At 42.5% G+C, this 24,506-nt stretch overlaps 2 protein-coding genes and 1 pseudogene across 8 annotated transcripts in view; 1 reads left to right on the top strand and 2 right to left on the bottom strand.

The window, feature by feature from the left end:
- The window catches only part of LOC147027016 (uncharacterized), a 75,311-nt pseudogene extending 74,445 nt beyond the window's left edge, over positions 1-866 (bottom strand). The window contains exon 1 of the transcript XR_015058635.1: positions 728-866. The product of XR_015058635.1 is annotated as an uncharacterized LOC147027016 (transcript). The remainder of the gene's footprint in view (positions 1-727) is intronic.
- Positions 1-24,506, bottom strand: part of AHI1 (Abelson helper integration site 1) — a 245,127-nt gene that overhangs the window by 17,034 nt on the left and 203,587 nt on the right. The gene's annotated exons all lie outside the window — the stretch shown is intronic.
- LOC147027018 (gametocyte-specific factor 1-like) lies at positions 1-24,506 on the top strand. Of its 6 annotated transcripts, none has more exons than XM_085883066.1 (11): positions 1-22; positions 3,329-3,488; positions 5,086-5,218; positions 13,000-13,083; positions 18,336-18,405; positions 19,293-19,418; positions 20,282-20,350; positions 20,560-20,693; positions 22,023-22,063; positions 22,565-22,613; positions 24,222-24,506. In XM_085883066.1, exons 2-10 carry the CDS (start codon positions 3,363-3,365, stop codon positions 22,595-22,597), a joined length of 816 nt encoding a protein of 271 aa, XP_085739192.1. In that variant the 5' UTR covers positions 1-22; positions 3,329-3,362; the 3' UTR covers positions 22,598-22,613; positions 24,222-24,506. The 6 variants fall into 6 exon arrangements, with proteins under 6 accessions (XP_085739192.1, XP_085739188.1, XP_085739191.1 ...); XM_085883062.1 differs by lacking the exon at positions 1-22 and adding an exon at positions 522-719; XM_085883065.1 differs by lacking the exon at positions 1-22 and adding an exon at positions 1,017-1,078.

Raw genomic sequence — 24,506 nt, forward strand, 5'->3', positions numbered from 1 at the left:
GCGATGGTGGCGAGTTGTGACGGTAAAGGTCGTGGCTGTTGTTGTGAAGCGGAGTTGTGGTTGGTGGTTGTTGTTGTGAGGAGGCGTTGTGGTTGGTGGTTGTTGTTGTGAAGCGGCGTTGTGGTTGGTGGTTGTTGTTGTGATGGCTGTTGAGACGTGGTTGGTGGTGGTAATAATGGCGGCTGGTCCAAAATAAAGATAGTAAAAGAAAAACGGCTATCCTGAAGAGTCGCAGCTCGCATGAATGACATTTATTCCCTCTAAACAACGGGTTTTGGCCTAACTACACATATACTTTCCGAGATATCTCACCTAAGGGACCTGAATGGTGGTTTGTGAATTTCGTCAACCACAACAATATCTTGGCGTGGTGTTGATGTGGCGCAGGCACGATGGGCCGAATGGCCGCCTCCTGCGTCCAATTACCTTGCGTATCCGCAGACCTTTTAAAATTTAAATGAAGGTAATCCTCTCATTAGCAGTCGAGGTGGGGAATTTTAACAGCGAGGGCATGTAAATAGCTTACACACTTTCCCAAAGATTCCGTGACGTCGTCAACGTGCACACGCAAAATGGATACGGACGGCCGGCTTAACACGCAGCTCCCCATGCTTCCTTCAACCTCAGCGGCAGTTGTCGGTTTCGATGCTCCGAGAGAAAAAATCCGGATCGTTGAAGCAAAAGGGACAGTTCGGACTCCTGTACACAAGTACGCACAGGTACTTACCTACTACACACGTGCGGTGGAGCCCCGTGTACACTTCAATTAGATTTCCCAGTGTGTACAATAGGATGCCAGCGATAGGTCGCCTCCCTTTAACGTTCAGCTTCAGGTTCAGCAACGACTGCTGGTAGTCAGGGACACCCGACCTCAAGTCCATCGGAAGGCAGGAGCGACACGCGATGACCGGGATGTGACCACCTTCACCCTCAATTGAGCTAGATTACGCATGACGTAAACACGCACACGTGCGAAACCGTTACGCATGTCATGACGTCATCACGCACATTTCAAAAAAGATAATTCAGGTGATAACCGGTAACGGTTTTTATTTATTTATTTCACCAGCGTTCATCGGTGAGTGTGCATGGCCGCTGTTGGCGTGTTCGTTCAGCGCGCTAAATGTGGTTTTAAATGTGGTTATTGCGGTGTGGCGAACATTGTACGTGATCGATGGATGATGTACGAGAAACGGACATTTCTAATTTTATCATAATTTGGGTTTTTTAAACTTTGAACGTTTATTTCCTTGCGGGTGCTTTAATTGCCCCGACTTTAATTCCGTCTATATAGTACGTACTTTATAGACGTAATCCCAGCTCCCACCACCCTGGCAGTATGAATGAATATACACACAGTCGGCTATTAATATCGAAATGTATATATATTATATACATCCGGAGAGCAGAGCAGGGGTGATGCAGTTACGCAACTTTCCATTATATTCCCACGATGATCTAAAAAGGGTCTTGAAGACCTTCACTCGTCTTGTTCATGAGGCTGTGGTGGTTATGTTTTTTTTTTTCCTATGTGGATTGTACAGACCAATGCATTAGGAGGTAGACATGTAAACTAGGAAAGGGCAAGATAAAAAAATAAAAATTGTGTTTTGCATATTAAATGTGGTGCTTTGTATCGGGGGTTGTGGGTTCATATTTCTAAATCTGTATTTGTGTTCATAACAGTTTTAAGACACACTAGACGACCCGTGAACCCGTTGGGTTCCCGTTGTGACGGCGGTTGATGAAAAAAATCAGGTCAACAAAAAACAAAGATAGCTCCAGCGAACTATACCGCTGAGGTTGTTTGCATTGATCAAATTCTCCCAAAGAGTACTTGACTGAATAGGGAATTGATATTTTAATAATTTTTTCATTGCCCGATTTGAACGAAACTTGATACTGCACACCGCAGGAGAATGGTGAGTAAGGTCGGCCGAAAATTTTTGTGCTATCGTGTACCGTTTTGGCTGGATTTCGGGAACATACATATATACATAATGAGAGTTTTAGTAATATATCTGATTTCTGTTAGTTATTTAAAGAAGTAGGGGGAGGCCTCATGTTAAGTTTAACATTAAGTCAGTTGGGGCTTTGGGAGTATGGGCATGAAAAAAAAGGAATAAATAAAGACTGAACGAGAAAGGAAGACGAGTTCGTAAAACGTGATAGTTACTCAATGTGGGCCACGTCAACAATGGGGGAAGCAGAGGGTTCTTATTGTTGTAGGAAGTGAGGAAATCGCCCACTTGAGGATGGTTATAATTACGAGGTTGAAGGAACACCGATAATTTGCAGCAAGTAGCAGTATGTGAGAAATTTGTAGATAATAGTTGGTTGCGGTTGTGGGGTGAGCTTTGCTGAGTATATTGGAAGTGGTGATGGTGCAACGGGAGGGCTGCTGTTGCTGTGCCCCAATACCAGTTCACTGGTATTCATTTCATCGACCTCAGAAGGATGACTGGCTGAGTCAACCCCACCTGGTGTTAATTCAGCAGCTAATGGGGCTCAAACTCAGGACCCGAAACTAGGAATACCGGTTATCTCTGGGAACCCAGCATGTATGCAAAATTTGGTGGAGATTGGCCGAGTCATACTGGCAAATCACGAGTCGGCTTTCCACTTTCCAGATGGGGAGCGGGAGAGGTGGTTGTGCCCATGACCTGACTATGGGTACCCCCAGCAATGGCACCACCTTCCTCACCACACTCAGCGGGGCATTTCCTCCTCCCCATGGATGTCAACCTATGGGGATTGTCCGTGGCCTATTCTTTTAAATGGTGAACAACAAGGATGGAAGCAACACATACCATTTTTAGCTTGCCTGTTCGAAGAACAGAGAGCTATAGCGATACCCCCGGCGTGAGCATCAGCGTCAGCGTGAGCGTGAAAATCTTAAAGTTTTTGGTACAAGTTATTTCCTTTCTAATGTTTTTATCTACCACACTATTTTTTACCGATTACAATATACAAATACATATATTTTCTTAAAATTATTTGGATCAGACTTCACTGCAATGCTTTATAAAAAATATTATTAGACTAGTCTTTTAAAATGATAAATGTATAAACAGGCGAGCATTGGGTGGCTTTGACACCAACTCTCTGGTTAGTCTTTGGTATTACTTCATCTCAAATTTAAACAAAAGGTGCTGTTGGTTACTGGTAGTCAATCCCTCCATCCCCCTCCCCCTCAACCACATCCATCAATATCCTCATGCACCATCCCCAATCCATAACAAGAAATTCTTCCCCTCCTCCCCTCATTAATCCTGAGATGCGTGTGTCTAAAATGCTATAATTTTCCAGTGAAATCTTTTGTTTCAAGTGTGCGAGGCAGGGTCGTTGAAAACTGCACAACTATGGATAAGGATTACCTGCCACCGATGGCTTGCATAGACCCTGATGAGACCTTTCCCTGTCCGTACGACCCTCATCACCTCGTGCGTGCTTCGCGCTTTCCCTACCACATTGTTCAGTGTCGAAAGGTATGTTTATGTTGTGTGTAATTGATGGTCCATTTGTTCAGAGGCATAGCTTGCATTTTATTGTCCGACAGGAGGGTGCGGAGATAATGCACATCACCTTTGAACTGCCGATTCTTTTGTTCATTTCCTGACCACACAATAAACCGTCCGACTGGTGATTTGCAGTTGGGACATTGCATCACAAAGTGAGCCGTCTCTCTGGACGTTAAGATGGACGTCAAACACCGTCCCCTTGGCTGGTGTCCCATCTGCTGGCATTAATTGATAGATGCGTAAGATACCATGGTGTCCTTGGCAGAGTAGGCAACTTATCGCTGGCACCTTCAACAAATTACAAACTCCTGCCTCTTTCAGTCCAACGTCAGGCCGAGGCAACCGGTTGGTGATGGACTTGTCCAAAAACTCTCCCCGGCCAACCCCGCAAACAGATGGGAGTAGTTGGGACCATTACAGAAGTAGTGGATCCCTTCAACTTAACTGATATTCTTCCGATGAAGTATTAGTCCATATGTTACCGACATTGAATCAAACATGTTATCTAACCCCTTCTCTCTTGTCTGCCAGCATTAGAGATGTTGTGATTATAATTGTTGATGTTTGATTTTTTTTTTTTTTTACACTGATTAAGTCTAGAGTTGGCATTGGTAGGAGGTGTGTTCACTCGGCTGAAGGAAAGGAATGCGATATCTGGAGGAGAAGGCATGTGAGCCTGCAGAGCAATATGAAGGTGTCAAATGCAGCAGTAATCTCTGTGGTGCTGAACGGGTCGGAGAGTTTGATTCGGACAAAGGAGGAGAAGAGGACACCGGTTTTGACAGTAGATGCCTGAGAAGAATACTTCGGACTCACCGGATGTAGAGAGTAACTAGAACAGCACTCGGTAGAGTGCATACCTCCGCCAGGCTGAACAGTTTACGTTTTGTATTCCACTGATAGGTGAGATCTGAATCCGGACCTTAACCAAAATCGAATCTGCTTGTTCTTGTCACCTACCCAACTCACCAACCAAGTTTTGTTCGAATCCGTCCACAACTTTTTGAGACATCCTGCTCACAGCCAAACAAACACAGGCGAATGCATAACGTCCATCCACCTTCGGTGGAAGAGGAAGTGAGGATTCAAAAAAAAAAAAATTAACTGGACAGAGGAAGTTGAGTGAGTTGGTCAAAGAGAAATGTGGGCTGGGCATATGTGGATTATGGGTGAAGACCAGATAGTCAGAAAGCTGCGTCGATGAAAGCCGAAAGGAAGGATACCAAGAGAAGATTGAAGGATGGGATTCAGGAAATTGCAAACTAGCAAGGAATCCAGCACCCAGAAATGGAGGCTCAGGATCGGAAGCTTTGGAGGCTGAGGATTCATGGAGCGGATGCAGCGCCGAACCGGCGGTAGCGTATTGAATGAAGTAGCTGAAATTCACTTATTACATTTGCTTTTTTTTTTCTAACATGGAACAAATCCCGAAGTCTTCATGTGTTTTTTGTTCCAGATCTTTCAGGAATATTTATCATGCATGTCGTACAAACAAATGAATTTCTTCCATCCGTATCCTGACCACCGTTTCTCCGGTTGTGTTCTGTGCCCACTTTGTCAACAGAATAATCCCCATATAGCCAAGCGCATGAAGGCTTGTCCATTCAACGCCCGGCATATTATACTGAAAACTGAGATGGAGCGTCACGTGATGCGATGTCCTGATAAAACTACCATTGCACAAGACTTGGAAATAGGTGGGTACAGCTGTAAACGTCATGTCTTCACCATGATGCAAAGCAATAATCCTTGTATCTTCCCTTGACTTGTTGAACACTCTTTAAACCTTGAGAATGTCACATGCACGCTTGTGTAAGGAATCTGTTGATTTGTGATGCCATGCACATAGACTGCTTCATGACGTCTGTCTCATGGTTATTTATTGGTTGTGTGGACACAAAGCTTCCCTGGATCTCCACTTTGTCCAAACTCCAGGTATGTAGAGCTGATGCAATATCCTCTGCTGGTTAGGGCAGGAGTTTTGAATTTGGCCCATGGTGTCGGAGATGGCTTACTCGCTCTTCATGAAGGACACTGTGGGATCTTTAACGTCCACCAGTGAATGCTGGCAGACGGGATCCCGTTTAATGTCTATCCGAGGGACGGCACACACATTGATGAAAACCCTACCTGTAAAACACAGCGATGACAGTTTATAGCTGGGTCTGGATTCATGCCCAGGCTAGACAGCTTCGAGGTGATTGTGTGTACCTCGAGGACATCCTGTCAGCCCTAGTGCTGTAGTGGAAGGAAAGCATTGGGTTGCTGACCTCTAATCTGTGACTTCGACTTTCTACCTCCATTTTTAATTTTTTTTTTAATTTTTCACGTAACTGTGGTATAGTGGTCTTGGAGATTATTTATCGATTCGTGCACTAAGACCTCGATCACAGTGGGTGGGAGAGGGGTGAGGAAATCCAATAAATGATGACCAAATGATTCTCAAGTGTCAACGTACAAAGGTAATGCCTCTTATTTTTCAGTTGATAACCAAAGCGTCCTAGTAAAGATCTTGCCTTGTAAAGGCAGTAGTAAAGATCCTAGTAAAGCGACCCAAAATCACAATGAAAGGTTTGTTTCTCCCACCCATTTTAAGTTGAGCAACACCATGACCGGTCACGTGACAACATCACATCACGCTTTCAAAATGGCTGCCCCATGAGATGTGCGTACGAAACAGAGAACAGTTATTGAATATATATATATATATATATATATATATATATATATATATATATATATATATATATATATATATATATATATATATATATATATATATTGTACACACACACACATGTACTAAAAAAAAAAATTCTTAACTGCAGAAGAGGTTCCTCCAGTGGATATTCATCGGAATTAAAAAATGTGTACAGCAACTCTACCATTGATGTGAGTACCGTTAGACATTGCACAAAGCATTTCAAGAGCGGGAATACCGATATATCAATGACAAGCCTCAAACGAGTCGGCCTGCAACCGCAGTGACACCAGAAAACATGAGTCGGATTGATGCACTCATTAAAGTGCATTACAGTTGACTGAGGCAATGTAGAAAAATAACTTCATATTTCCCACATATGTATGTATATTCCCTGCAATTTTCATTCTCCCCATGCCTTTTGAAAAAAAACACGGTGGGGGGGGGGGGTGGTTTATTAACCTCCGCCATCGAAGATCAGAGGTTACTGTTTCCACCCCTTTCTGTTTGTTTGTTTGTGAACAGTATTACGGAAAAACCCCTCAACGGATTTCGACGAAACTTGGTGGGGGGATTAGGTATGGTCCAAGGATCATGCCATTAGATTTTGGACTTGGGCCATAGTCCAATATGGCCGCTATGGCGGCCATTTAGAAAAACTATTTGAATTTTTTTTTTTGCATTTCTACATATTTAAGTGATTTCCAACCCCACCCCCCTAAAAAAATTGTTAGAGAAAAAAATTATTTTTTGCAACTTTTTTTTCAACAAAATTTCGATTTTTTTTTTTATTTTTTTTATTTTTTGCATTTCTACATGTTATAAGTGATTTCCAACAAAAAACATGCCAAAACTAGAGGGGGAGCACTCGGGAGAGTGCAAAACCTCCGCCGCCAATACTACTGGGTCACTCAAGTGAACCTTGTATCTTATTCATTAAATATGTCAACAGTGCTGAGAGTTATAGTTCTTTTCTTAAACATTTTTTTGTGAGGGGGGGAGGGGTTGGAAATCAGTTAAAACATGTAAAAATGCAAAAAAAAAATCGAAATTTTGTTGAAAAAAAAAGTTGCAAATTTTTTTTTTCTCTAACAATTTTTTTAGGGGGGGTTGGAAATCACTTAAAACATGTAGAAATGCAAAAAAAAAAAATTCCCTTTTTGGGGGGGGGCGTAACAATTTTTTTTGGGGGGAGGGGGTTGGAAATCACTTAAAACATGTAAAAATGCCAAAAAAAATTTTCTCAAGTTTTTTTGGGGGGGTTGGAAATCACTTAAAACATGTAGAAATGCAAAAAAAAAATTTTGGGGGGGGGGGTTGGAAATGACAAAACATGTACAAATGCAAAAAAAAATTCTCTAACAATTTTTTTTGGGGGGGGGTAACAATTTTTTTTTGGGGGGGGGGTTGGAAATCACTTCAAACATGTGTAAATGCAAAAAAAAAAAAATTTAGGGGGGGGGACCAAGTCCAAAATTTAATGGCATGATCCTTGGACCATACCTCACCCCCCCCCCCCACCAAGTTTCGTCGAAATCCGTCAAGGAGTTTTTCCGTAATACTGTTCACAAACAAACAAACAGAAAGGGGTGAAAACAGTAACCTCCATACATCTTCGAAGATGGCGGAGGTTAAATATAATTGCGGCTGATTTTGGAACTTCAGGTGGATATACCCACGTAAAATCAATTTCTGTCTCAAGGAATCCAGTTATGACGAATGAATTGAGTATGTAAAAGTTAAAAGTAAAAGGGAAAATTGCAAACTATGACTCTGTGAGCACTGTTGACGTCAAATTGAATGAATAGGATATCAGGTTCACTTGAGTGACCAAGCAGTATTGGCAGCGGAGGTTTTGCACTCTACCGAGTGCTCCCCCTCTAGTTGTATTTGGTTCGGTCTGTCCGTCCGTCATGCTATCTCCTAACCGGTTCTGCAGAAATTTACCAAACTTGGTAGTTATGGTCACCACATGGCACAAAGGTGTGAGAGCAGTCACTTTTGGCCCTGCCTCTTGGGGAGGGGGGGAGGGCCAAAAGGTCAAACAACAAAAAATGCAATTATGGGCACATTTCAAAATGTTTTTATATGAAACTTTGTGTATGCAATCAACATTTGTGGACACATGAAATATGAAACAATTTTGGGGATTTGACCCCTGGGTTCATGCCCAGGGTGGGGACTTAAGTTCACGAGTCAAAGGGGGGGGGGGATTTTTTAAACTCTAAATTTGATATTGGGTTATTCTTGGTGGAATGTTTTGCCATCTTTCAACTTTGCTTAAGGTGGGAAGCGTCGGGATTTGCGATGGCGTGCCATCGACTTCTCGAGGTTTCTGAAACTCCTTTGTCAGACTAAGATAAGTGCTTTTGTGTTGTTTTGCTTAATCTCTTATTATGTGTGTCAGGTGTTTGTGTATTTTATATCCACAAAGGTTGCAGTTGTGTTCATGGCAGATTAGCAGGTATTTGTACTAGTTTTATTGGAAGGTGCAGGGTGAAGCCTACGAGGTTTGACACTCCAAATCTCGCGGTCAAGTCAGTTGGGTCCTTGAGGACATGGTTGGGAAAATGGTTAAGAGAGTACCTAATGTGTGATAGATGCTTAATATGGGCCACATCAGGGATCAAGGGAGCAGATGGAACTCACTGTTGTTGCAAGTGTGAGGAAATTGCCCACTTGAGGAAAGTTATTACTAGGTCGAAGGAACGGATAGATAATTTGTTGCAAGTAGAAGAATGTGAGAAATTTGGAGAGAAAAGTTGGTTATGGTTATGAAGTGAGTTTGCTGAGATTGGTAATGGTAATTGTGATGGTGCAGCAAGTACAGGCATTGGTGAGAGTGTGGCGAGTACAGGCATTGGTGAGGGTGTGGCGAGTACAGGCATTGGTGAGGGTGTGGTGAGTACAGGCATTGGTGAGGGTGTGGCGAGTGCCGGCGCAGCAAAAGAGATAGGTAAGAATGAGGTTTGGGAGACGGTCTTTGTGGGCGCTGAATACTAGCAAATGCAACCTGTCACTCCGCTGATAGGAATATTAAAGGGAGGGAGGGAGAGGAGGGTAGTAGGGAGAGAAAAGTTGGTTATGGTTATGAAGTGAGTTTGCTGAGATTGGTAATGGTAATGGTAATGGTGAGGGTGCAGCGAGTACAGGCATTGGTGAGGGTGTGGCGAGTGCAGGCGCAGCAAAAGAGATAGGTAGGAATGAGGTTTGGGAGGCTGTCTTTGTGGGTGCTGAATACTAGCAAATGCAACCTGTCACTCCGCTGATAGAAATATTAAAGGGAGGGAGGGAGAGAGGAGGGTAGTAGGGAGGGGAAGGGGTGTTCTGGACATGTTTGATAAGGGGGGGGTGGTCCCTTTGTGCCGGCATGGGTAGAGGATTGAACAAAATTGGGTACATTGCATAAAGCACGTTCAAATGGGTGATACTAAATAACGCCCAGATACCGCCCAGAGGGGTCTGTGGAGGGGCTTTGGGAGGAGGTAAGCATGAGGGAAGTAAGGGTGTTCTTCAATCGTCAAAAAATATGCACCAGTGTTCGTGCCTTTCTTTAATTTCTACACATACAGTAAAATAAGCTCAAGAATCTCTTAACTTGAGACAAATTGCAGAATTGATCCGAGCAGCAATTCCGAGTGCTTAAAAAAAGAAAAAAAAAAAAGATTTAATTTGTCAAATTCGCACATTTTTGACACCCCTTCCTCTACTCAACCTCCGTAAAGTTGTATGGTGGTGGAGGGGGTTTTGGAGGAGGAGGGCACGAGGGGAGGGGAATGGGGAGGCAGCGCGAGGGGAGGGGAATGAGGAGGCAGCGTGAGGAGAGGGGAATGGGGAGGCAGCACGAGAGGAGGGGATGGGGAGGCAACACGAGAGTAAGGGAAGGAAGTGTGAGGGGAGGGTAGGCAGCCTACCAGGGCATTACCGGGGTGATAAAACACATCCAAACAGCAACGTTTTCTTTTTTAACCGCCGTGTTTTATGTAAAACTTGGTGAGAGCATTAAAATATTAAAACCCATGCTATCTACCTGGCAATGGCTTGCCTGCGTCCATACGCAGTCCTCCAACCTCCTCGCATGCAGGTATGCACAAACCCCACCACATCCATCCTCCATGTGTGCTGTCTATGTCCCTCTTCGTTTTCAGACACTGCTAACTATTAATATATTGCAACTATTAGTATATTTATATTAATATTTTGTCATGAAAGCAGATTGCACAAAATGGTAAAAAGATTATGGCGTACGTCATTGCCGAAAAAAAAGGACCCCTGTCCACTGTATCATGATTTGCAAAAGCAGATTAGAGAGTGTGATGTTGCACCAAATGAAGTTCCAGTTTCTGCACATTCCTTAATCTTTTCTTCACGAAATACAATCGTTCGAACAGTCAAAAAAAAATTAAGCTTCATGCTTTGCTTAAATAAATAAACTTGGTTTTTAAAATTGTGAATTTGTTTAAATTTTCAGATTTCATTCCAGATTTTGACACTTATTTAATCCACCAGATCAAATTATCAAATTAGGTCAAATATTTCGATTATATACTTTTAATTAGTCTGTGAGGGGAACAAAATGGGAAATTAAGACTCCTGCAAGTTGACATAGGGCTGACCAAGGCTAAGCCTTCATCCATCCATCCATTGGAACCATACTCTGTACAGAGCGTCGGTGCTGCCGAAGCAGTTTCCTTGGCAATTGGGCACAATCCTGGACGGGTCGCCACTCCGACGCAGGATACTCGAATGACTCAATCATCCCAGCAAGCTGGTACTCATTTTGCCGACCTCGGAAGGATGGCAGGCTGAGTCAACCCCCTGGTGAAGTAATTCAGCCGGCATCGAGGCTTGAACTCAGGACCCTTGGATCCCAAGCCACCACCCTAACCACTAAGCCAACACCAGGCTTAAGGCTGAGCCTTGAAAAAGGATAATTAAATAAGGCCGTAAATTATCTTAAAAGGGGGTTTTTAAATGAATCCAAAGACCCAGTTTTCATTCATGTACTACCTTAGAGTTCCCTTGTTATCCATGCAAAGTTTCAGGCTGCTCAGTTTCATGGTTTTGGAGTTATGGAGGAAACACACTGACACACACACACACACACACACACACACACACACACACACACACACACACTAGTGTAGAAGTAGATTGCTCATTCTGCAGGAAGGTTCGTCGACATACAGTTCTGTGCAGTTTTGAAAGAGCAGGAGTTTGGGACATTGACATCGTATTGGGTCAAGGCAGGAAGAAGTTGGTTGTGGTACACCTCGGAGTAAATGATGTCGGGAAAGTTTGCTCAGAGGTTTTGAAAAATAGATACAGGATATTGGGTAAGTAGATGAAAGCAAAGGGTTGTGAGGTCATGTTTTCTGGGATCCTCCCAAGATTACGAAACGATGTAGAAATTATGAGCAGAGCAATGGACGTCAACCAACGGCTGGAAGAATGGTGTCGGGAAGAAGGTTTTACATTGAAGAAGCAGTGGTAATCATTTAGGGGACAAAGGGAATGTTTCCAGAATGATGTATGTTAAATAGAAAAGGGGGCAGCAAGGTTTGCAGTGGGAATTGAGGAAGGAATTCAGGCTTTTTTTAGTTCAACGTAGGGGGGAGGGGATATTCAGAGTAACTGGAGGACAGCATTACAAGGCTACAAGGCGTATCGGTGTGACAGGAAAGAGAGAAGAGGAGGAGTAGCAATCTGGGTAAAGGACAGCATTGCATCAAGAGAAAGGGGTGACATTTACTTACCTGTCAACTCTCACGCATTTGGCATGAGACTCGTGCATTTTTTAAACTCAGGTCATGCTCTCACGTCAAACTACTGAAATCTGACGTTTTAAAGTTGTTTTTTTTTAAAAACGACATTTCTTTTTAACAAAGTTTTAAGATGGGTATCAGTCGAAACAGCTGTGCTTCCAACTAATGAAATACGCTGTCACTTTTAAGGTTTTGTGGAGCCACTGGATCTGCTTAACCAGCGAACAACCTCACTCTGACAGAACAAGCAGTGTAACTTGGTGTTTCCGAAGGATATCCCAGAAAACCAGACCATTTGCTCACCACACTTTATGCAGGGTATAGACAAAATAAGTGCAGAGTGCAGAAGAGAATTATTCAGCACAACAGGACTAGGAGCCATTGCCTCAGAGTAAAGAAGAGGAGAGTTAAGACTGTAGTCAATCAGGAGTCTTTCACTCAAGAGAGTGGGAAATGCATGGAATGGTCTCTCTGGAAAGGTAGTGGCAGCAGAAGCAGTAGATACTTTATGTTTAAATAGGAATTTGATAATTACCCTGAAGTATTGAAGATAGAGCGGTGTAGGGATATTGGCAGGACTTTTAGGAAGCTTGATTATGTCGGATGGCTGATTGTACGGAGTGTCGTGTCTGTGAGGGTCTCAAGGTGTGGTGTGTGGTTGATGTGTGTTTCTCACCCAAGAATTGTCTTCGCCCACGCCTCCCCCCCCCTTCTCTGCCACGGAAAGAAGGGGCAAAAACTGCTTTTTAAAATTATTATTTAAATAATTAAAATATATATTTCCCCATTTTTATTTTGGCACCTTTAGGATATCTTTAAGATGCCACGTTGTCTCATCCACATTCCTCCACTCGTTCCCACAATCAAGTCGCGTCGTTTTGATGGATATACAGTAATTGGTGGGGTGTTTATGTAGCGCAGGCATGATGGGCCGAATGACCTCCTCCTGTGCCTAGTTTCCTTGTGTAAAGCGTGGGGATGATGATATAATTTGACTCTTCTCCTTTTGCAGAGAGACAGCAAGGCTTTCCGATTCAGCTGGCTGTACCCCAGTACATTGATGGAGGTCACAAGCCCTTGGAAGATTGGGAAAATGGTGAGTTTTCCCCTCTTTCAAGATTGTGTGATGTGCATGTTCTACTCGGGTCTTTGGAAGAAAAATGTGGTATTCATCTTTAGCTCACCTGGAACGTAGTTCCGGTGCTGATGGGATGGTGTGTCATACGTCTGTCCGTCCAACCACAAATACTTACAACAACTTCTCTGAAAATGCATTTACGATTTAGATGAAACTTTACCACAACCCTCATCACCCATGATGGACCAAAGTTTGTTCATGGAATTAAGAAAATCTGGGTCTCAGGGGGTCTTCAGGGGTTGCCCCCCCCACCCAAAAATAGGTATTTGCTTTCTTCTCAGAAACTACAGACCTTAATCACACTTGATGTACCAAAGTTTCTTCATAGCATTATAAAATATCAGGGTCTAGAGAAGGAGATTATGGTGGGGGGTACCCCTCCCCCAAGAGGTATTTGCTTTCTTCTCAGAAACTACACACACAATTCCGATGAAACTTGGCCACAACCTTCATCACCCGTGATGTACAAAAAATTGTTCATGCGACTTAAAAAAAACTGGGGTCGAAGGGGATTTATGGGGTGGCGGAGGTTGTCCCCAAAATAAGTATTTGCGACAACATCGGTTCATTGGTACATTTTGCTGATTCCCGCCCACGTTTACTTCCTCCTCAGTAACGCTCGACCAGGTGAACACCCGGGGGGTATTTGCCTCTATTTTTATAGACTAGTACGGACCCGTAGGGGCGGGTACGTATGTGCGGGCCCATAGGTGCGTAAACGACGACTGGATTGGGGGATTTTTTCACCCCCCTCCCTCTCACCCACCCCTCCCCCCCATCTCTCGCCCCCATCTCTCGCCCCCTCCTCTCTCCCCCTCCTCTCTCACCACTCTCTCTGTAAATGTATTCACAAAAAACAAACAAATAAACCTTAATTGTGACGTCATTCATGATGTCATAGCACCTGGTCTTGTCATTGGTTGACAGATAAATGGCCGTAACTTGGGAAATGCTTATCCGATTAATATCAAACCTTGAAAAGGCACATCTGCGGGACCCCAGCAATATTCCTGGCAAGTTTCATCAGATCGGACCGTCAATCGTGCAAAAAAAACAAAAAACATTTATTGTGACGTCATTCGTGACGTCATAGCACCGTGTCTTGTCATTGGTCGACAGATAAATGGCCGTAACTTGGGAACCGCTCGTCCGATTGATATCAAACCTCGAAAAGGCACATCTGCGGGGCCCCGGCAATATTCCTGGCAAGTTTCAATCCGATCGGACCGGCAGTAGTCGAGAAACTGCGGTCGTATACACACACACACACACACACACACACACACACACACACACAGACACACACAGATTGCTGGAATTATAGATAGATGAGATCGGACCAACCGTATCATAAATGGCCAGGACTTGGGAAACCTGGAAAACAGCTGAAACGGATAAAGAAGAACGATATCAAACCTTGAATCAAATCAAATCAAATCAATTGAATCAAATCAAAGGATATCAAATCAAACGATATCAAACCCCCTTCAAACTGGGGACCTGAGGCACATACTCAGGCACGACAGCAGAAAACAGCTAAAACGGATGAAGAACGATATCAAACCTTGAAAAGGCACATACTCAGGTCCCAGAGTCAATTGTGACATCATATCAAAGAAGAAAAAAAAGATAAGAGGAAGCATTGTGACGTGATTCGTGACGTCATAGCACCGTGTCCTGTCTGGTTGACAGACAATATATAGGTCGTAATTGGTTGACAGGCATTGGTCATTGTATCACGTTATTCTTTTTATTACTGCCAATTATTGTGCTATTATTATTATAATTATGCTGTTATCATTATTCTGAGAAAAAAATGGCATGATAAGGTGATAAGGTGGAACGACACTTCAGCTGCCATATATACACCTTTTCAACACTGAAAAAAGCAATAAAATGGCCCTAACTTGGGAACCGCTTATCCGATTAATATCAAACCTTGAAAAGGCACATCTGCAGGTCCCCAGCCATATTCCTGGCAAGTTTCAATCAGATCGGACGGTCAATCGTGCAAAAATAAATAAACATTAATTGTGACGTCATTCGTGACGTCATAGCACCGTGTCTTGTCATTGGTTGACAGATAAATGGCCGTACCTTGGGAACCGCTCGTCCGATTGACATCAAACCTCAAAAAGGCACATCTGCGGGTCCCCGGCAATATTCCTCGCAAGTTTCAATCAGATCGGACCGGCGGTCGTCGAGAAACGGTGGTCACAGACAAACAGACAGACAGACACACGCACACACACACACACAGATTGCTGTAATTATAGATAGATTATACTTCGCTGTTTTTGGAGGTTTATTTTCTTTTAAATTCATTTTCTCCGCAACCGCTTGTCCAATTGACACAAAATTTTCACCATAGGAGCGACTACTCGTGTAGAATTGTTTTAATGATAATTATGACATCATAGGTCATGTGGTGTGACAGCCATGTTGGAAAAAAGGTAAAACTTTGGACTTCATTTCTGAAGAAACAAAAAAAATTGAGACTTGGCCCATGTCAAGTGTTCCCCATGGGGAATATATGTTGTTAGCGATGACGTCATCAGTGCCTTTGTTATGATATCATAATTGGATACGTTGACCGCTTTATCCAATCAGTATGAAAATTATTGAGGGTGATCTACGGATAAATTGTCTGGGAGAATTAAATTTATGACGTCATTGGTCATGTTGTTTGGCAGCCATATTGAATTGAAAATATTAATCTTTTAAAATCTTCCTCTCCAGAGTGACTTACTAGATTGATGTGAAACTTCATGCACATGATCTCTGAGCCTTGGAAAATATTGGGTGTAAATTTAAACCTCATAGGTCACATGATCTGGCAGCCATATTTTTTTGAAGAATAATCGTTTAAATTTTTTCTCCAGAAACTGCTTGACAGCTTGAGGGGAATCTTCATACTCGTGTTTCACAAACCTTGGGGATACCATGGTGTTCACGAAAACATTGGTCACATGGTCTGGCAGCCATATTGTATTGGATTGGAAATCTTTAAAATATATATATTTCTCTTGAACCACTTCATCGATCCACGTGAAACTTGACAAGTATGGTCAAGTAATCATGGGGGATATATGTTTTAAATTTCAATGTGATCGGTCATATGGTCTTGCAGCTATGATTTCTTTAATTATTTGAAGAATAAACCTATTTAATCTTCTCCAGACTGACTTGCTTGATTCATGTGAAACGTCACATACATGATAAACGAGTCTTTGGGAATATAGTTTGGAAATTTAAACATCGTAGGTCGCATAGTCTGGCAGCCATTTTATATATTTTTTCATTAAAATTTTTTGATCCAATTCTGAATCCAGTTTTATAAGGAGGATGTCATGGGTCACATTTCTGATCAAAGCAGGGGGTGGTGTATAGCTCAAACCTCCTCTCCCAACTTTCTGAACCTCTAACAACTCCTATCCCTGTTTGTTCTTCAACTCTTCAACCCACCCTCCCCCCCCATAACCCAAGAACTCCTCCCTCCCCCCACCCCACGATCCAAGAACTCACCCCCGCCCCACGACCCAAGAACTCCCCCTGCCCCACAACTCAATAACCCCCTGCCCCCAAGAACTCCCCCCACCCCCAAGAACTCCCCCCCACGCCCCACGATCCAAGAACTCCCCCCCCACCCCACGACCCAAGAACTCCCCACGACCCAAGAACTCCCCCTGCCCCCGACCCAAGAACTCCCCCGCCCCACGACCCAAGAATTCCCCCCGCCCCACGACCCAAGAATTCCCCCCGCCCCACGACCCAAGAATTCCCCCCGCCCCACGATTTATTTCACTCCTATCTCCACACTCACAACGCATATCCGTTTCCATGAACACAGTAAACTTAACTGAACAAAATACGACAGAATAACTAAAGTTGTACAATGAGAGCGGCTCTCTTAACCCCTTCAAACCAAAACCATAACAATATCTCTTCCATGAAGTCCATATTTTCCTTTTTCATGAAATGAGAAGACAGTAGGTTTTTGTTTTTGTTGTTGTTGCTGTTGTTGTTTTTTTCTTGTTAACATTTCAAAAAAGAAAAGAAAAACAGTCAATTTTGTTTTGTTACTGATTCCCAAACATTTTTTTTAAGTAGTAATATACTTTTGATGACAATGGTTTAAACGCACATAACTTTTTGAAAAAATAGAAATAACTGATTTTTATGCAGTTTTTTTTTAAGGTTTCATTTTTTTTTCAGAAAATGTATGTAAAGGCCTCATTAGCTCATTTCTATTTTTGTATGCATTCGGGAAGTTTTAGTTATGTATTAATGTATTTATTTAGTCTGTGGTTGGGAAGATGGGCTTGAAGTCTGCACACTCGCCTCTGAGCTGTCGAGCCTGGGTTTCAATTCCAACCCAACTATATCCTGTCATCTCAAGCCGGCTATGAACAGCCACTCTGGTGTTTCACAGGCAGGGTTATTCATCAATGTGTGGTGCCATCCCTTGGATGGTCTTTAAATTACATGTCCTGGCTGCCGACATTAGTTGGTGGACATTAAAGATCCCACGGTGTCCTTCGTGAAGAGGTGGTGACCTATCGCCGGTACCCGAAACAAATTACAAATTCATACTCGGTCGAGGCCGGTTCGTGAAAGGCTTGATCCAAAAACTTCCTCCAGCTCACCCCACAGGAAGGTGGAAGTAGTCAAGGTTGTTAAAGAAAGCAAGAATTTCTTCTTGGACCTCTGGTCGCTCGTACATGTTGCTGTGTTTGAGCCTGTGGAGTAACTGCTGAAATCTATCTGTTCGGGTTCTTCCCGACATCTTTGTTCTTTGTTCCTTTCACATTTCTTTCTACTTTTTATCTTTGTGAATAATTCTCTTTATTCATTCTAATTCTTGCTTTTTCTTCTCTTTCATCTCTCTGTTCCTTTCTTTCTTTGTCTATCTCTCTAAGGAGAAGTGAATTCTTGCAGAAATTTTTTTCTGTAAGACCCACTTGGCTGTCTGCCTGGATGGGTTTGAGGGTAGTTCGGAAGCGGCTGAAACCCGAATCCTGTCCCGGTTCCTCCTGATGACTCCATCTTTGCTCTTTACTTTTTCTGGTTCCTTCTTGGTCTTCCGTTTCATTGTTTCCGAATAAAAACCCTTTGGGGATTTAGCTTTTGTATTGATTTTTTTTTCCACCTCCTCCACCTTTCCCACCTTTTCCCTCCATTCTTACTTTCTTTCATTCCCCACCCAACAGATATAGATGAATCCAAACGGAAGCCTTTCATTTGGGGTCGGACTGGTGGAGCCGTCAGCACCATGCCAAGGTGATGTAGAAAGTTTAATTGTGTGTTGTATATTTGGTGCTTAAATATAACTGATATTGTACAATTTTGTAATCAAAAGAAACTAATTTAGTTGGAGCCAGGAAAGCCTCATCGGGGGAGATTTTGTCCAACTTCTCTTTCCTTTTTAATCCCTTGAGCTTTCTTCTAAGACCCATAATAATTAATACTCTAGGTGGAGTAGATGGGCAAAGAGGGACTAGCCTACCTCCGCCAGGCCAATCAGTCTATGTTTTGTATCCCACTGATAGGCCGGATCTGGATCCGGACCTGAACCAAAATCGAATCCAAATCGGCTCGTTATTCTCACCTAACCAACTCGAGCACCAAGTTTTGTCATAACTCTTTTTGAAGTATCATGCTGTATATTGTTTTTGGTCCCATCTCTCAATGGTGAAGAATCTCTTACATTTTTATCTTACAAACTCGCCGGATCCGGATCTTCACCAAAATACAATCAATTCGTCCTTGTCACACACCCAACCTCTGCACCAAATTATGTCTCAATCTGCCCACAACCTTTTGAGATACCCTGCTCACAGACAGACGGACGTGAATCATAACCTCTGTCCACTTTCGGTGTTGGAGGTAATAAGAGTTTAATTATCAAACTCTGTGTGACTGGTTTTATTGAGTCAATAGCCATTTTTGTTCACCGTGGAATGGTTCTCGCAATGTACAAGGAAATAAAAATGAAACCAATTTTTCAGAATTTTTTTCCAGTAGCAGCTATTTATTTATTTATTTGTTTGTTTATTTTTGTGGTATTCCATAAAAAAAAATCCTTTTGAATGGATTTCGTTTTTTCCTCATTGAAGCCCAGACTTCACCTCCTGTGAAGTAATGAGATGTTTAATTATCCTCCACAGGATCGAGGAGACACGACCAAGCAGTAACGAAGACCAGAAGCAATGCACTGTGAAGGAGCAGGCCAGAGGGGTTGTGCCACCCTCCGATGGTTCAAGTGCCAAGGATGACACGCAGGAAATCTGCACGTGCGTTTGAAATTTTCCTTTTCCTCTTTGCTCAGTTTGGAGTTTTTTTTTTCTGGCTCGTCAAATATGTACTGTCGGTATAATGTCCTCCATTGATTTGAAAGACTTTCAAAACTTTTAACAATCAGCAGGACATTTTTAGAATGCATGAATTGAGCAGAGTCCACTTCTTCGAACCAGAGGTGTGTGGTTTGGTGGTGTGTGGTTTGAAAGGCACACATACCAATCCTAAATCGTACACACATTTGCCTTGAGTTATGTGACACGCCGCACCCTGACTGTGACAATCGGCTGATTTCTGCCTGTTTTGCCTTGACATTGATCGACTATAGTTAGTCACTGAAGGTAATGTCCCCACTGATGTTTTGGTGTTAACACTTTTGTTTGGAGGCCTTTTTTTCTTGAACAATCTAAGGTTCGTAATGTAGCCGACACACACACACACACACACACACACACACACACACACACACACACACACACACACACACACACACACACACCTATTGGATGAAACAAAGCCACTGACCTTTGGGGAAGTGCCGTCTCCGGGGCACTCAGGATACCAACTCTTAACCTTTTAAATGCTGAACATCAAGCAAGGAAGCGGCATGAACCATTCTTAAGTCTTTCATATGACTCGGCTGGGGTTTGAATCGATGGCTTTGATAATTATCAGTTAAAAATTTTATTTCAATTGTTTGCATTTAACCACAGGCAGTGGTGTCTACCCCCATTAAAAAAAGAAAGAAGCTCAATTGTCACTGCTTTGTCTGATTAAAATACAAGCACATCCGTGATATCTGTGGAGAGGTTATCGATGTATGCTATGCCAATTTTCCACTTTGCATTGTCATTCCCAGAGCGAAAATGGTCCCGATCTTTCAGAAGAGACACCTGCCCAAGGAGCCATTCCTTGGCAACAATGACAGGTATGACCACCCTGCACCAGTACAAGTGTGGCACCAAACGGATTAATTTCACCATCTAATCATCTAATCAGCAGAACATTTCAATAGACTGTCAGATTACCCAGCTCATTGAACCACTTGTTACATTTCTTGGAGTCTTTGTGTCACTTTGACATCTTAGGTCTTCAGATAAGTGACTGCCAGTTTGGTCTCTGTGCGGTTTTTGACAGTGGCTTACATGGAGCAACTGCCGGTGGGTTTTTGGGCAAGCAGCCCAAACCGGCAAAGCTCCAGGACAGCGCATTCCCTGACTGCGAGTCGCCAGAGATCAAATTTTCTGAGTGGGAACAGGATGCGGAGAAGGGTAAACCTGATTTAAGTTGGAGTTGAAGGGATTGTCCTATTTTTCCCAGAGTAAGAAAGTGCTAATGACTTGTGCCATTTGTGCATTAATTTTACACCCAGATATGCCAATTGTAATAGCCTGGTGTTGGCTTAGTGGTTAGGGTGGCTGGCTTGGGATCCTAGGGTCCTGAGTTCAAGCCCCGTTTTCCACTGAATTAACACCAGGGGGTTGACTCAACCTGTCATCCTTCCGAGGTCGGCGAAATGAGTACCAGTGTACTGGTCCCGGTGTATGACCCGGTTATAATAGGTGTACCATATCCCTGTGTATCGTAAGAGGCGACCAGGGTTGGCGTCAGGAAGGGCATCCGGCCATAAAAAAACTCCTCAAGAAGGGAACCATGATTGCATGGAGCCCGCAAAAAGCTAACCCCTGCTCAGCAGGGAAAAATGGCTGTAAAAAGGCTGTTTATATGCCAGTCGTAATTGTTACTGTAAATAATGGAAGGTTTTACTGAAAACTATAATTGTGCTGTCAATTGCTGAAATACAAGGATTTAATTGAAGTCCATTTTGAGCTCCAATGTTTGTTGTTGTTTTCTTAAATCCATTTTTGCTTTAAAGTGGTATGCTCTCAGGGGCCATCCACATATTACGTACACAAAAGGCAGATTTAACTCCCTCCCAGTCCCATATGACTAATCTAACACCTCCTTTCCCTTTTGTTTCCTATCTCAGTTATCCCCTTCTCATTTTTCTCAAAAATTTTAAATCTCTCTCCCTAAAACCCGAAAATCCTTTTAAAGCCCTAAAAACGAAATGTTTAAAATGCAGTGCTGATGTGATGCAGGCACGATGGGCCAAACAGCTACCTGTGTCAAACTTCCTTGTGTCAATGCATTCCTGTGCTCAGCACGACTCGTATATGGCATCTGCAGTTCCTGAACAAGGAGCTGATACTCTAGGTCCACTACCTTTTGGGTGGTATGAGGAATCGATCTGTCATCTGAAAGCTAAATGTTCAACTTTATTTTTTGATTTTTTTTAAATAGCGTGTACACAAGCCAAGATACCTAGATGGTTGCCACAACAACATAATTCAGCTAATCAATGTTGTGATCTAATCAGGTTGAGATGATGTGATAAGGAATAGATAAATGCACTGTGAAAGCTAAATGTTCAACGGATTTTGAAACATCGCATACATGGACGGATGAACGGACGGAGCTCATTTTAATGTCCCCCTTCTCCAACCTTGTCGGAGGAGTGGGGGACAAAAACAGATTTGTAAAATGCTTCAATTTGAGGACCCTAGTATTGACAATAGCAAAATAACCATGTTTTGCAGATAATGCCAAGACTCGTGATGTTTTGCCTCGAAAGAAAAACGTGAGTTTTTATTTCCTCCACCGTTATTCTGCTCATCCGCAATTAGAAAATGTCGGCCAAATTTATTATGCATGACATTCCATCATGTAAAACAGTTGTTAGGTCAAATTATCAAATTGCTGTTTCCATGGCAACTGTTGTTTATTTGGATTTCACAAGTACCGTGCTATGCACGACATCTTTCTTGTTTGTTTGTTTTTGTTTTCTTTTGCTTTGTTGTCTCGCTTTCCCCATCACCCCTGCCACCACCCCCACCTTTGTGTATAATTTGATGACTACCTCAAAATAAATTATCTTTGGAAGTGACTTGTGAATTCTCCACAATTTTCATAATTTGAGCAAGCTACCTGGAGGATATTCAAAATATTGATGATTTAGAATGGAGGTTGAGGTGGCTTCGTTTTTGTTTTAAGATTTGTTTATTGGAAGTTTTTAGTTTTCTGTATCCTCCGAGCACAAAGCTAGTAAGGATGTGTGATGTATTATTTCCCCTCCTCTTAGAAAAAACGAAAACGTAAGAAGAAAGGCATCTGAAGCTGCGGCAAAAAAGGTCTGTACACGACATCATAATATAATAGTATAATGAGCGTAAGCCTGGAACTTCTAACACTTTTCTCCGAACATATTCTGTTCTATCATACTTCCGAAATTTTTGCATTTTGTGTTCCATGTATTTATGCAGATGATAGCGGATTCAAAAAAATCGAATATAGATAGAATTTTCAAAGAGGGAATCGATGACGTCACAATCAGCAGCATTCGGCGGTAAACCGACGGCCGGGTCCCAGACGACGTGCTTTACTTGACGAAGTCAATGAGTTCAGGACGTTTGTTCAACTCAGCATTTTAGACTTTTATCCTGCCATGTTGTTCATCTGTTGATGGAGGTAACATAGAAACGATGAATATGTCAAATCGTTCGTGTTACTCATCCGGCACGATGTGTCAAGGCCAACAATCTAAAGCGACCGGTCTCAAACGCTACCATGGGCACCCAGACACGCCACCAATATGAACTGAGCCGTTGAATGCGGCGCAAAACATCCAAAGAAACTACCGTAACCGAGTATTGTGATCCGTCCTGTCCCCCATACCCATGGTAGACGGGTATCTGCTAGTAATTATGAATTTGACATTTTTGATGCTGTGATGGCAAACATTGGTGATTTCAGAGTGGAATTCCCTTAGCATGTCCAAAGGTTCCAATTGTGTTCCAAATCGGTCAATTCTGTCCAAACTTAAGACTCGTCATATTTATTGTAACACTGACAAAGTGGAACTTGCATTCATTTTCACGCGACGTGTATGCCAGGTCACATAACGCAGTTTACAAGTTTGCATACAAGCTACACAAAGTCAAAGCAGCAGTTTTGTTTTTCATTGTCAGTCGTGTTTTAAAATAATAATAATAAATTAATCAAAATTGATAATGACACATACATGCAAGATATCTCCCACTTGGCAGATTTCTGCTCATTTGTCTCAAAATGGCTTTATTACGGAGGTTCGTGTCAAGGAAGAGCTTGACAATCAAAGGCAGCTGGTAGATTATACAAATGGGTGATGAGTACAGGGCACAAACACATGGACTACATCTGTGTTGATAAACTGCTACAGTTTGAGAGAGGTATCGTCATTTGGTGGAGAAGACGTTGTCCACAGGCATGGGAAGGTGGAGTGCTACGACATTGAAAGTTGGGATGTAGGGGAAAGGAGGAGGACTCAGGAAGGTAATAACATACATCAGACAAAAGGGGAATGGAAAAGAGGGAGGAAATAAGATTGGATTTGTGAAGGCTGAGAAAAAAAATGGGTTACCCGATGAGTGTTTGGGCCATGTGAGGTCTGGAGAGTAGACTGTAGGAGTGAAGGACAACACAAGGTGAGTGAGGACTGCTGGAACCACCAAGCTGTGGTCTGCGGTGAGAAGTAAAGGTCTTGTGCTTCAGCATCCTGATTTTAGATCGCTTGTGGCCTCCTCCGACCCTCCGACCCCACAATTGCTTTAAACGTTCTTGCCTGAGGAAAGTTGCCTTGTTGAAACGGGAATTTTTCAAACTGCAGTTGGCGATACCAAGTTGAGACAAAATTTGCTTTGATCTGTATTTATATTGCAAGGTTTTGTGGCTAATTTTTTGTTTTTTGTTTTTATTTGCAGAATGATCTACTGTGAACAGTCGTACCATTTTTATTGTATTACAAGGATTCTTAACACATTCGAACATCTATTTTCAGTTGAATTTGTTCCATCGTGTGTAAACATCTATTTTAGACTTTACGAATCCCTTTTGTGATTTTGAAAGTGGCGATTTGTTTTTTAAACAAATGCCTTTTATGGAACTGTAATGCCGTATTTAAATTTCACTTGGTGTCGAGTTCTTAAACTGCCAACTTTCCTTTTGTGAAAATGTGATGACCAATAAATAAAAAAAATTCAACCTTT

This window comes from Eptatretus burgeri, chromosome 5 (genome assembly GCF_056783735.1).
Source record: "Eptatretus burgeri isolate ZD-2024b chromosome 5, Ebu_testis_v1, whole genome shotgun sequence".
Lineage (NCBI taxonomy): Eukaryota > Metazoa > Chordata > Myxini > Myxiniformes > Myxinidae > Eptatretus > Eptatretus burgeri.

Excerpts from the sequence above, each read along its gene's own strand:
- LOC147027018 (XM_085883061.1), top strand. The coding sequence starts at position 2,686 with ATGGCACCACCTTCCTCACCACACTCAGCGGGGCATTTCCTCCTCCCC. Across the intron at positions 13,084-18,335 it reads CTTGGAAGATTGGGAAAATG|ATATAGATGAATCCAAACGG; the intron begins GTGAGTTTTCCC and ends CCCACCCAACAG. Across the intron at positions 19,419-20,281 it reads GACACGCAGGAAATCTGCAC|AGCGAAAATGGTCCCGATCT; the intron begins GTGCGTTTGAAA and ends TGTCATTCCCAG.